The sequence below is a fragment of the Dicentrarchus labrax genome, unplaced genomic scaffold (genome assembly GCF_905237075.1).
Source record: "Dicentrarchus labrax unplaced genomic scaffold, dlabrax2021, whole genome shotgun sequence".
In the NCBI taxonomy this organism is placed as follows: domain Eukaryota; kingdom Metazoa; phylum Chordata; class Actinopteri; family Moronidae; genus Dicentrarchus; species Dicentrarchus labrax.
In genome coordinates, this window is record NW_026136704.1 from 8612136 (window position 1) to 8625233 (window position 13098).

Genomic DNA, 13098 nt, shown 5'->3' on the forward strand with positions numbered 1-13098 from the left:
CCTTTACACTTGAGAGTGTCAGTGGAATCTATTAAAAATCCATTATTTGAATTGCACTCCCCTCTCCATTACAATCAAGTTAAAAGGAATTCTCAATCTGGCCTCAGTTTGCTGGCATGTCCAACAGAGCCAATTAAGCCTTATTAATTATGGAGGAACTCCAAATAGGCACTGAAATACATAAATGTGCAAAAATCTCTCACCGAGGACTGCTGGCTGCGGTCCACCATCTTGAGGCCTGTATATACTTAATGTTTCTATCATGCTAGTGTGTAATTAAAATCTAGCCTCCATTAGAGCTTGAAATCAGACGTGATATGTTTAACAGCTGATTTACATAAAGTAAGAGCGTGCTAATTTAAAAAAGATCTGCGTTTAAAAGCCAGATCTTTGTTCGCCCGCAAACGCCGGGGCCTCTGGAGAGCGTTTGCCCAACGTTCCCCCAATATTGTCCCCCTGTTGCATTTTCCCCCTTCTCGTTTTGTTGGCAGGTGATAATCGGCCCACTGGCGGGGCCCTTGCCCAGAGTTCATTGCCAAAGGCGGCAGGGTGTATTCAGTAAACAAGGAATTAGCATGCAAATGGGAAGGGAGGAAGAGGGCGGGGCTGGGAAGGCGAGAGTTTAAGGTCGCAGGTCAGACGGTCCTCAGACTTGATTGGGGAGCTGTCAATCAGCGGCGGCCCCAGGGCAGAGGCGCGCAACAAAGGGAACAAAGATGGCTGACAAAGAGAGCCCTCGCTCTCCCCCAACTTTAACTCCACTTCCTCTTTTTGGGGCATTGCCGGAGCGCCCCGTAATTAATGGAGTGCCAATCACGCGGCGGGTAAGGGGGTGACTGACGGCCTCTTGGCTTGGCGAAAGGCCTGCTGTGGAGTGGAGGAACTGCACCTTCAGGACCTCGGCTGCCAACCGCTCGACTGGCTCTCTGCTGCTTTAGGCATTCTGTTGGAGTCCACAGGAGATTTAACACAACCTCCCCTCAAGGCATTCGGTTTTAGTCAGCACTTCTCTTCAACGCAATAAGCTTTTAAGTCCACCTTAACTGTGCCACTTGAAATGGAACGCAAAGAACGGCGCTGTTCTAGGAGGAATTTGTGGCAGCACTTTTCAGCATGTGTTGTTGCCATGGCTGGTTAGGCACCAGCTTGCTGCCATTTTGGGACAAAAACAAGCCACCCTCCCTTCTTTTCCTTTTTCCCTCTCTTGCTCTTTCTCTCTCCTCCTCTCTTCATGCCCGCTATCCCCCCTCATCCTAAGAGACAAAGACAGACAGAGACCCACCAGGGAATGTCCACCCTCCCCACCGCCTGCCCGGGCTCAGATAAAGACACAGACGCTCCCCCAAGAGAGACGGAGAGGGGAAGACAGAGGGATGGGGTGAAAAAGGCCAGAGAGGGGTGGCAGGGATCAGGGGGGAAAAGAGAGTGAGAGTGAGAGGGAGGAAAAAAAGAAAGCAATAGAGAGTAGCTAGCAGGAGAGTGACAGATGCGTCGAAAGTTGGCAGAGGAGAAAGAGGGCAAAGGGACAGTGAGTGACATAAATAGCGAGTCAGAGGGATTCTGGGTGGGTGACTCCGATGAGACTTTGGATAATGCGTCCAACGTCAGTTCATATTTGCATAAACACAAGATGGTGTGTGTGTGTGTGTGTGTGTCTGTAGTGGTGTTTTGTTTCACTGGAGATGCCTTTGCAAGTGCAGGGAAAGAAGAGGGACGTCAGGGCAACTGTAACGCTGAGCTAATTAAATCACTACGGGACAGAGATGGATGGCTTAACACACACTCACACACACATATGCGCATTCCCTGGAGAACCCCCCCTCGCTGTGTTGGGCTGTGATGTGCATCGTTTACCTCTATAATCATCTGCCTTTCATTCTCTCACTCTTTTTTCCCTCTCTCTTTCTCTCTAGGTAAGCCAGTGATGATTATCACAGAGTACATGGAAAACGGATCGCTGGATGCATTCCTGAGGGTCAGTCATGCGTTTCTGTCTGCACACGTGTGCATGTGTGTGAACGTGTGGTGCGACTGTGGCGTGCTGATCCCATCTTATCTCTGTAATGTCATCCTCCAAAATTACAAGCGTTGGTTCACAAACATTCGCCCTAATCTTTATCCTCTCCTTGATCGACTTTTTTCCGATGAGGAGGTTGGCGCATGTTTCACCACTGTGTTTCCAGGGTTCACTACACTTTGGGTTTTAGATGATGCTGAGCTACTTTAGCCAGTGAATATACACACTGTTAGAGCAAACAGAGGAAAATGCAGAAGGAACATGCAGAACTGAAAACCATAGACATAAAATATGTTGCACAAATAGCAACTTGTTGCACAATGGCAGCTGTGAGCAGATACAGACCCATTTATGATGCATCCATAACTAGTGTATAAAAAGTTAATGAATGCTTAATAACATGCTGATATATATAATATAGTAGTGTCTTCATGCGTTTTTCATGCCTGTGAATGATTTGTCCAGGTATATAGACAGTCAAACAAATGCTTTATAACACAATGTAAGATTTGCTCATTAAGAGCTTATTAAGTCTTTAACTTAAAAATGTCCTTGTGTTAGCTTACAAATGATAATATATTGTAGTGTGTTACATTATATTTATATAAACTGCTTATAAATGCTAAAGGTTTTAAAATAAATATTATAATAAAGTTGACTATAAACAGTTAATAAATGCTTTATAACACATTATAAGGGTTTTTTGTGTGTATTTATACAGCTATGTTATGCTGTGTTCCTGTTTATACAAGAGGAGTTGTAATTATTCACAAATATATTCAGAAACACTTACACATGTGTGAAACAAAACAATCTAAGCTTTACAAATGTCCCTGTATTTTCTTACAGCCACACTGTAACCTGTTAGTGTGTTAATTAACATTTGTTTAAAACTGAGTTTACTCATGTATGACTGATGTGATATTTGCAGTTAAATGTTAAACTTATTCTAAAACATTTACCAGTATGATATATGATACTTTTTTATTTTTTTTTAAAACTATTTTTTTTTCTGCAGAAGAACGACGGTCGCTTTACCGTGATCCAGCTCGTCGGCATCCTGCGCGGAATTGCATCGGGCATGAAGTATCTGTCAGACATGAGTTACGTCCACCGTGACCTGGCGGCTCGCAACATCCTGGTCAACAGCAACCTGGTGTGCAAGGTGTCCGACTTCGGCATGTCCCGAGTGCTGGAGGACGACCCGGAGGCTGCATACACCACCAGGGTGAGTGAGTGTGTGTGTAGGCGAGCTTGAGTCAGTGGTCTGTGTGTGTCACCTTACCTGTCGGCGTTGTCAGCTTTTATTAATCAGCCCATCTTTCAATTACAGGGAGGGAAGATCCCCATCCGCTGGACGGCCCCCGAGGCCATTGCTTACAGGAAGTTCACCTCAGCCAGCGACGTGTGGAGCTATGGAATTGTCATGTGGGAGGTGATGTCATACGGCGAGCGACCATACTGGGACATGAGTAACCAAGATGTAAGTCTGGAGGAATTTAATTGTATGCAGACAATCATAAATAATATACAGCTGGAATTAGTGCTCAAACAATAATTCCCAGTTGTATGTGTCCTGTCAAACATTTTTTAAAGACACTTCATCATTTTAACTTGGTTATGTAATCAAATTACCTGCAGGGGTGATAAAACACCAGCAGTATATTCCCATTTCTCATTACACATTGAATTCCCATTTCTAGTGCCACTAATGATGATAAAGAATTTAATTTATGCGTAACCAAATGTCTTGCGTAGGTGCCTAAAGTTAGGTAATTAAAAATTAAGCTATGGGTATAAAACTAGGGGGGAAATGACATAGCTGTAATCAAACTGCCTACAGTTTTTATTTCAGTTGAACTCCCTACAGACAAACAAACTCTTAAACAAAGTGACTTACAGCAGCATTGATGTACTGTCTAGGTGATCAAGGCTATTGATGAGGGCTATCGGCTGCCCCCGCCCATGGACTGCCCCGTGGCACTCCACCAGCTCATGCTGGACTGCTGGCAGAGAGAGAGGGCCGACCGGCCAAAGTTTGGACAGATCGTCAACATGCTGGACAAGCTGATCCGCAACCCCAACACCCTGAAGAGGACTGGGGGCGAGACCACTGTCAGGTGAGGGGGCGAGATACAAAAATGCGTAATATAGATTATATCGGTTCACCCAAATCACAGTAAAAATACATATTTTCTCACTTACCTCTTATATTTAGCCATGCAGAAAGTGGTTGGTTTCTATTTGCCCCAAGTTCTAGTCCAAGCATATGTTCTGGTTACTGTGAATAAAAAGAACACACCATAAGCAGTTTTTATTGAAATTACTTTTAACTTAAGAAATACAACATGGCTGGATATCTCTAGAGGTTACAGAGTATGTTATGTTGCAATTGTAATCAACTTTTTGGGTTGGGTAAATTCTCTGAGAATACTGTTAATATCACATCATTTTAGAGAGCGGTCACATTCTTCAAGAATATGACAGTTTCACATATTCTTTGCATTAATGTGATTTTAGCCTTACTGTACTACTGCAAACTCAACAACCTTAAAGTATCTGTATGGCTCCATCACAGAATGCTCCAACTGTCCCGTATAGAATAGTTCCAATTGGCAACCCGCAAATATGTTGTGTTAAAAATCGACTCTACATAAACACACATTTGCAGCCCATTTACTGCACGCATTATGTTTGCTATAGTCTACCTCTAGACAAACACACACACACACACACATACTCTCCTATTCTCTTGCTGGTGTTTACATTCACCATTAAACATTATCTACCAGCAACGTGTGGCTCTTTTCAGCACAAACAACCTGCATAATGGATTTCTCTGCAAACTAGCTTTAATGGCGCTGTACACTCCGGAATGTGGCCGCTCTAACAGGGGGCGAGAATTACGACGTAACGCCGAGTTAAAAACAAACATGACCCTACGGCTGCGACACCATTACTCTCGAGCGGCTAAACGTGTTAAGAATGACCTGTGCGTGTTTACAGACTCGACGCAGGCCAGCGGGAGTCTGTTTGAATTTAACGAGTGTGTGAGTGCGTGCGTGAGGGTCGCACGCACACACACACCCCCACCTAATGGGACACAGTGAGAGCGAGAAGGGAGTCCTTGTGGAGTAATTAGCAGAGCTGAATCCTATAAATGCAGCTTTTACAGTTACAAGAGGGAAAGCAGAATGTGTGTGTGTGTGTGTGTGTGTGTGTGTGTGTGTGTATGTGTGTGTGTGTGTGTGAAAAGGGATCCCTATGCATAATCTTTTCCACCTACTGAGTACAGATGACTTATTAAAGAGTCTGACATCCTGTTCTCACAGTCCAACTCAACGTCCTTTTATAAAAAAGAGAGAACGATAAAGAGAGATAGAGTGTGTGTGTGAGAGGGAGAGAGTCATCAGAGCGGGACGAGACCGCCACCGACTCAGACTCACCGGCCCCATGTAAATGTTTCATGGCCGACGGCGCTGCTTCAACGCTCAACAGAAAGGAAGGATGGGGAAAAAGGGAAAGTAAGATGTGAAAGAGAGGGAGGTAATTCTACTGATGAATATCTGAATGCGAGGAGGAATTCCACTGTGCGGTTAAATTCACCGAAGTGTGCCCGGGTTGTGTGTTTTCTGTAAAATAAGGATTAACTAACTGTGTCGGTCACACCCAGGAGGAAACTGTGTTTTCCTTGGCTGGGTTTCTGGTAGGACCCACAAAACAGGGACACAAAACAGAGCTGAACCTGACAGACCTGCTGAGTCCACGGAGGAGGAAAAGGAGAAATGTAGCATGGAGCATTTTACAGCTTGTGGGGAGCTCTCTGTCATCGCACAAGGTGTATGTGTCATGCCCTTCTGATACTACAGCTTCTAGTCGGGAATCAGAGAAACTCTAATTCCAGTAGTGCTGTCGTCGCTGCAGTTGTCATGAATCAATGGTGTTCCAGACTGTGGAGGAAAGTGGATCATTACCTTTCAAGTCAAAAGCACTTAAACAGAATGTAACTTTTATTGTCTATTTGCACAGACTGTTGCACACATCATGGCTGTGGGCTAAATCTTGCGTGCTAGACAGAAGTAGAGGGGAGACTCTCCATTGTTCCGACGGCACGTTATTACGAAACCCCTAGAGTCTGAAAGATATCCCATTGGACCAAAAGCCCATGTGTCTGACAGCCTGTTATCCTGATACAAAAGCCCACTGCTCTGAAAATACACACTGTCCCTGGAGGTTTTGCCCTTGAGGAATGGATATAGTCAGGTGACATTGTCATGGTAACAATAAACACAGGGTTTATGGAGTGAAAAGGTTGCAGTTTGGTTAAGTTTAGGCACCAAAACTTGGTTAGGTATAATATCATGGTTGGGTTAAAATATGTACGTAGATTGGTGATAACAAAGTGTGTACTTTTTGGTGCAATGGGCTTTCGTTTTTGTTATTAAAGATTTTATAGAAAAAACAGGCTTTCAATCCAATGGGATATTTTTCTGAAAATTGGGGTTTCGGAATAATGGGCCGTCAGAACAATGGCATGACACTAACACAGGAGCATCAAACGTTGACTGTAAATACAGAATCAAACTGACAGCTGAGATGACGTCTGTAGGATGTAAGAAACTTATGCTGATGAAATTAACTCTTTTTACTTTTTCCTCCACCCACACCAGGCCTAACACCACCCTACTGGAGCCAGGGAGCCCTGAGGCGTCCTCGGCCGTGGGCACAGTGGAGGACTGGCTGCAGGCCATTGGCATGGAAAGATACAGCGACAACTTCACCGCTGCCGGCTACACCACTCCAGAGGCTGTGGTCCACATGACACAAGAGTGAGTAGAGAAGGGGGAATATGAGAAAGTAAAAAACTGTTCTTATAGTGAGTGAATTCTGTGAATGGAGTGGGACAGTTTCTTCAATGGAGTCTTTTTCCACAAAATTAATGTTTGTGAAGTTAGTGTATGTCACAGTTTATGGGCTTGAAGAAGAATACGACTCATTACTAAAGACAGCAGACTTCCAGAAATAATCAGGAAACTTTTTTGAAAACTTTGATCATTATTTTGAAGACTATGATTTTGAAATTAATCGAAAATTATAATTAACTCTTAAAACAGCTTATTAATATTTTTGGAAATACACTTTATTGCTTTTTTGCAGATAGATGTGAATGTTGGTATTGGTATCTTCTCATCTAACTCTAAGAAAACAAATAAGTGTATTCCTCAAAATGTCAGACTATTCCTTCGTAATTGGTGCAGTCAGTCAGGGATTTTTCTACATGTGTTAAATGTTTCTCCACTTCTGTCAATCGTCTGTAATATTTTCATTTTTCAGTTATTAAGATTACAGGATTAGGCTTGCTGTGTTGGCGAGTGAAAGTCTTTACTCAGCAGTTAAACTGTCAGGCCAGTTTCCACTAGAAGGCTGTAAAATTCATCATGTGGATCAGTCCTACGTGTGTTTGTTATTGTTGTCCCCGGTCCTAAAAGGCCTCTTTTCCCCATCCTTTTCAGGGATATGGCTCGCATAGGCATCTCCTCGGCAGCACACCAGAACAAGATCCTGACCAGCGTCCAGGGAATGCTGTCCCAAATGCAACAGATGCAAGGCAGAATGGTTCCCGTCTGAGAGGTTTAAACAAAGTGAAAGGAAAAGGAAGCAAAGCGACTTCGTTTCTTATGAAAAAAAATAAATAAATAACAAAAAAGATTAAATATTAAAAAAAAGAGACAAATAAACTATGAAGAAATAGTTTACCTCATCCATGCACTTTAAATTGGATCTAAAAGAAAAGAAGATGTTGATGAAGAAGAAAAAAAAGTGGTGAAAATGGCACTTTTTTAAAAATCAGACCTTTACCTTGCCCTTTTTTCGTTGTTTTGGAGAATGGGACGCTTCTGTCTGCAGCATTTATGGATAGATGGAGGGACGGCTGGAAAAGTGCTTCCGAGAGGCCAATCTGGAGTGCCTTTAATGGTCTGGAAGGAAAAGCGAGGAAGGGGGGGATCCTACCTTTCTTCCTCTTCTTGGGCAGAGTGTTGTTTCTGGAACTTTCTTTCTGGAATAATCCGCGGAGCAGATTTTTTTGATTTCCTGTGACTGTGTTTATTGTACATGAATTGTTTCTGTGGGACTCGCAGGCTGCCCCAGCCACCATTGTTCTCTCTCAGCTGGATCTGTTTGATATCACGCAGACAAAATGGAGGATCCTGACTGTCGTATATAAACAGTGAATCTCTGAGAGGTTGAGGGTTGGATTCCGAGGGGTGCAGGGAGGGCTTATTTTGAGGAGCTTTTTGTGTTTTTCGCTCTGTTCTGGCCTTGTTTTTCTCCCAGAACGCTGTATTTTGTTGCCCTCAGGACGTTGCTGAGAATGTCTTTGATCTTCCAGAGGAGCCTTCCCACTCCCCTGTCTTCCCAAAAATGCCCTCCTACACCTCAGATAAACACACAATTTGGATTCTTCCATTCATCTCCACATCTGAATCAATCCCCCCAGCCCCCCCCGCCCGCCCGCTACTGCAGGACCCACCAACTCTTCCTTACCAATTTGATGGACAGCTGTTTGCACCAGTTGAATTGGCTTCATAAACTGGACGTGAGAGTGAAGGAATTTATTGGCAGGATTTATTTGGACAAAAGGATGCAACAAAGGCAATATGGATGCCGAGTGAATCAGACTCATCAGCATCGTCAAGAAAACAAACCAGAAAATACACAGGATTACTCAAACCGTCATCAAGGTGAGGATCAATACAATTGTATTTCTTTCTTACTGAGATCAGCACAAAAAAGCCCTATTAAAATAAACATAATGGATTAAACCTCCCTTTATTATTGCGGTATGTTTCTAATATCTGCTATGTTTAGCCACGGAGTGTCTAAAAGATTCATTAGACCCCCTTCTCTTTCTCTCATCACTGGCCCCTCAGCTCCAGAAGCTGTGTTAATTAACAGGCGGGTCGCGCCACCTCAGGCAGCCAGAGCAGATCAATAGCCACTGGTCTGTGATCAGTCTGCGGGCCTGATGCTGCTGGCATGTTAATGAGAAGAATTAATCAGCCCCTGACTCCCAGTCAGCCAAACAGAGCCCACCAGAGCTATACACCAATATGTTGTCATGGGACCAGGAAGGTCTTAGATAGAAGTCGCCCTCTTATTTTGATTCATTTAAATAAATCAGATATTACATACTGCTCTCTCTTTTTAGCTGATCCTCTGCCAGATTTCCATTTTTGGATTTTCTCAGTGTACAGATTATTGTTTATGCACACAAATAAATACAAGCCCGCAAGTCAATAACGCATGGATTTATAGTTCAAGACTGATCTCACCCAGTTACATAATTAGTTTAATTTATGTGACCCCATTGATTTATTTTATACACTTAGTCACCAGTTAATTAGGTACTGTAAAACTAGCTAAAACTGCAATAAATCCCATCTTCATGAAGGTTATAATGTTCAGTTTCTGTTTTTTAGAGAGGTTCAAATTTAATTTTATGGTCATTTTGGAGGTTGCAGTTTGTGATGGTGTTGAAAAGTGTTGCAACTAAACATTATCCTTATTAACACACCGTATTAATATTTAAAATGAATTAATTCAAATCCTAATTTTTTTTGTCTGTAAAATGTCTGAAAAGTAAAACATCCCCATTATAATTTCAAACCATGGTTATGTTTTAAAATTGCTTGTTTTATCTGACCAAAAGTCCCTAACCCAAAGATAATCAATTTACTATCATATGTAGAAAATAATAAAACCCTGCAAACATTTGACATTTTTTGCTTGAAAAAGGACTGATGACTAATTATCAAAAATAGTATTAAAGAAAGAGCAAACAACAGTAAAAGCAGTAAACTGACAGTATAAAAGAATTTCCCTGAGATACAAAAACACCATACAAGGGTTTTTTGAACATGAAACAATACCCATAATAAATACTGAAATGTAATGTGCTATAACAAATCAATATTCCTGCCTGAACAATGTTGAAGGCTTTATGATGGATTTATTTCAGTTGGCGCGGTTGCACTGGCTATACAATCTATACAAAGAGTGTTCATCTAATACGCAAACCAGTTAAATGTCTATTGCTGTGCTTTTGATGTGTGCAAACAAGTCAAGGGCATGTTGCACATATTATATACACACACAACTGCATGTGGTGCACACAAGTTAATGCATCGTTGCCACGAAATCCATATTTCCCCCTGTAGGGCAGCCTCGCTAGATGCTCTGGCCTTGGCATTCGATTTTGTTTAGCAGATGAGTCGAATGTTCCATCGGGCTGGAGCTGGAGAGCAGCATTGTTGGTCAGAACAGGATGCCAAGCAGAAATTGTTTATATTCAAAACCACCATGACTGATGCAGCCTCTCTTTTCCTCCCCACTTTTTCTTTCTCTGCAGCTGCTGCTGTCCATCATAAAACAGAATCCCGGGCCTCGCTCGCCACGACCAGAATTCTTCCTCCTTTTCCTCTGTCTTCCTCCTCCTGCTTTCCCCTCCTCTCCTTGGAGTCTCCTCCGACACCGAGATGACAAATCCACCCCTGAGCGCCTGGGACATCCACCGTCACAACACGTCAACTTGACAAACTAGCCACCCCACGCTTGTGGCCACCCAGCAATGTACTGGAATTACTATGAATGATTTAACAGCATAAAAAAGAGACAATAAGAAGAATGTAATATAATCGAGAAGCCCTGCTCCAGCGGATAATGTACTTTTATTTTGAAAGTTTCATTTTATTTTGTGTTTTTCTTTTCATTTGTTTTTTATTGTTTTTGTTCCTGTTTGCATGTAAAGTAACAAACGTTTGATTTGAGCGTGCGAATGTGACGAGGTGTGTGCACGGGTGTGTGAGTGTGTGTGTGTGTGTGTGTATGTGTCTAGCTGTGTGAGTGACAACGTCTTTGAAGTACTATCAGTAATTGTGTCTGTTTTCATGCCACTGTGGAGGAAGAGGAGATAACAGAGATGTTTTTTGACATAAAAAAAGAAAAACCCCAGACTTTTTTGCTTTTGTGTCGTCTAAAAAACGATGTAAGGTGTGTTGCTCCTGTCGCCCGAACTTTACTCAGCAGCAGCATTTTATTACGCAGCTTTCCGGAATGCAACCCATTTCTGCTTTGGCAGCAGCAGCGGCTTGCAAAGTGGACACACGGAGACACAGACAAGTGTGACTAAAAGCCTCCTGTGCGTGGAAACACACCGAACACAGATGAGAGTTTGGACCCTCCGAGTTCATGACAAGCGAAGGAGGAAATCGTCTCTCTCCATGTGGACATGGAAGCAATTTAAGATGACGCACCTGTACACAGCAAAGGATCAGAAAAGTGAGGAAAAGGTGTTTAAGAAGGGAAAACGGTTGCTTATTTTGATTTTTTCCAGAGCACATCATACAGCTACAGGTTTAACCCAATGGACTATATTCTTTTTGTTCCTTTATCTCTTTAAACTATACTTATGTGAATGTTTTTGAACTCGTAAGTGACGCTTCATATAATACAAAAAACACCTCCGTCCTTAATACAGCTCTACTGCTCTTTCCGTTTTTGGCAATGCGTTGTTCTTTTGGGTTTTATCTATCGAAAAAGGACCTGTTTGGAAATATGCAAGACATGTTGGGAAGGAGAAGGAAACCAGAATGTACTGTAAAATACTTTTTTCCTTTACTTAAATGTTGGACGATTTCAAAAAAGAAAAAAAAAATTAACAAAACGCAAGAGTTAATGTTTGTCATTGTATGCCTTCCGATGCCATATGATCTAGCCATGTAGATCTAACATTCTCTCAATCTTCTTTTGTACTTTTTTTTTGACATGATCATGTTTTTCTTTTCTTTTTGTTGCCATTGTTTTTTTTGTTTTATTTTGTTTTTGTCAAGGAGCTCTAGGTACATGTAACTTATGTCATTTATTTATGTCCTTTTATATCTAGTTTGTAAAATAATAGCCTAAAGTGAAGAAAATAAAGGGGTGCCAAAGTGCATTCTTAATAAAGTAGAAACCATATGACGATCTCCCTGCCTTTTATTCACACACACACACACACACACACACACACACACACACACACACACACACACACACACACACACGGGCAGTGTTTGGTGCAAAGACCATCAGCATTTTCATCAGTTATTGTAGTCATTATTTCTGCAGAGGAGAGCTGATTACTTAACTATCATGCATTGATTACTGCATTGTGTGATTGCATATAATTAAGTGGTTATGTAACAGAAGGAAGAGGCCAAAGTAGAACATCAATCAGTTACTGGGCTCATTTTTTGCTTTCTATTTTACTGTTACTCTATGTAACCTAAACACACAGACAAAATAAAGAAATGGCCAGTCTGTTGGCAGTTTGTCCCCTCTGCAGCACATGCTCAGCAGATATCATGACACTGGACTCGAAGACTTGGCCCTCAACTCCTGTCAGACCTTGAAGCGGCAGCGAGCACCACTCACTTGGCATGGTGCATGTGTGTGTGTTTAATCAGAACAACATCTGCTTCCTGCACTCATTTCCAGCAGCGATAAACCACTGATTGTCCTGAGTCTTTGATAAGGGCTCAGGAGAGAGGGGGAAGAAAGGACAGTTTTAGAAACGGAGCTCAGGCGAACGTTGAGCCAAATGGCGTTGTACACATTTCCTGAGAAGTCACCAGCACAAGGCATGCATACATTAAAGCTCTGAAGTTTGCAGTGGGAGATGTTTATCGGCCTCAAGGGGAAAGTGTGCCTCCTTCACGGATTGTTGGCAAGCCTAGAGGGGAAGACGGAAGAAGATTAGTGAGGCTGAGCTTGATAAATTTGCCCTCAACTGAGGCTGTTTGTGTTTTAGATTTTTGACAACTTGGCATGGTATTTGAATGTTCAAAAAAAGAAAAATAGTGCATGTATAGACTAGCATGCAACGTCATTCTTGAACTTCCATTTCTTGAAACAGTTCCACATGAACCATGAATGCACAAAACTGTGTGCCAGTCCATCTTGTTAGATGTCAATGTTCTATAAGTCAATATAATTTATCCACAAGGAACCTTGAATATCTATAGCAAACTTAATGGCAATCC

At 42.2% G+C, this 13098-nt stretch overlaps 1 protein-coding gene across 2 annotated transcripts in view; it reads left to right on the top strand.

The window, feature by feature from the left end:
* Positions 1-12034, top strand: part of epha4l (eph receptor A4, like) — a 54507-nt gene extending 42473 nt beyond the window's left edge. For both annotated transcript variants that reach the window (XM_051397266.1, XM_051397267.1), the window contains exons 12-18: positions 1914-1975; positions 3036-3245; positions 3351-3500; positions 3941-4137; positions 6688-6846; positions 7531-8760; positions 10428-12034. In XM_051397266.1, the coding sequence (XP_051253226.1) occupies positions 1914-1975; positions 3036-3245; positions 3351-3500; positions 3941-4137; positions 6688-6846; positions 7531-7645 (893 nt within the window). In that variant the 3' untranslated portion in view covers positions 7646-8760; positions 10428-12034. The remainder of the gene's footprint in view (positions 1-1913; positions 1976-3035; positions 3246-3350; positions 3501-3940; positions 4138-6687; positions 6847-7530; positions 8761-10427) is intronic.
* Positions 12035-13098: the final 1064 nt, after the last annotated feature.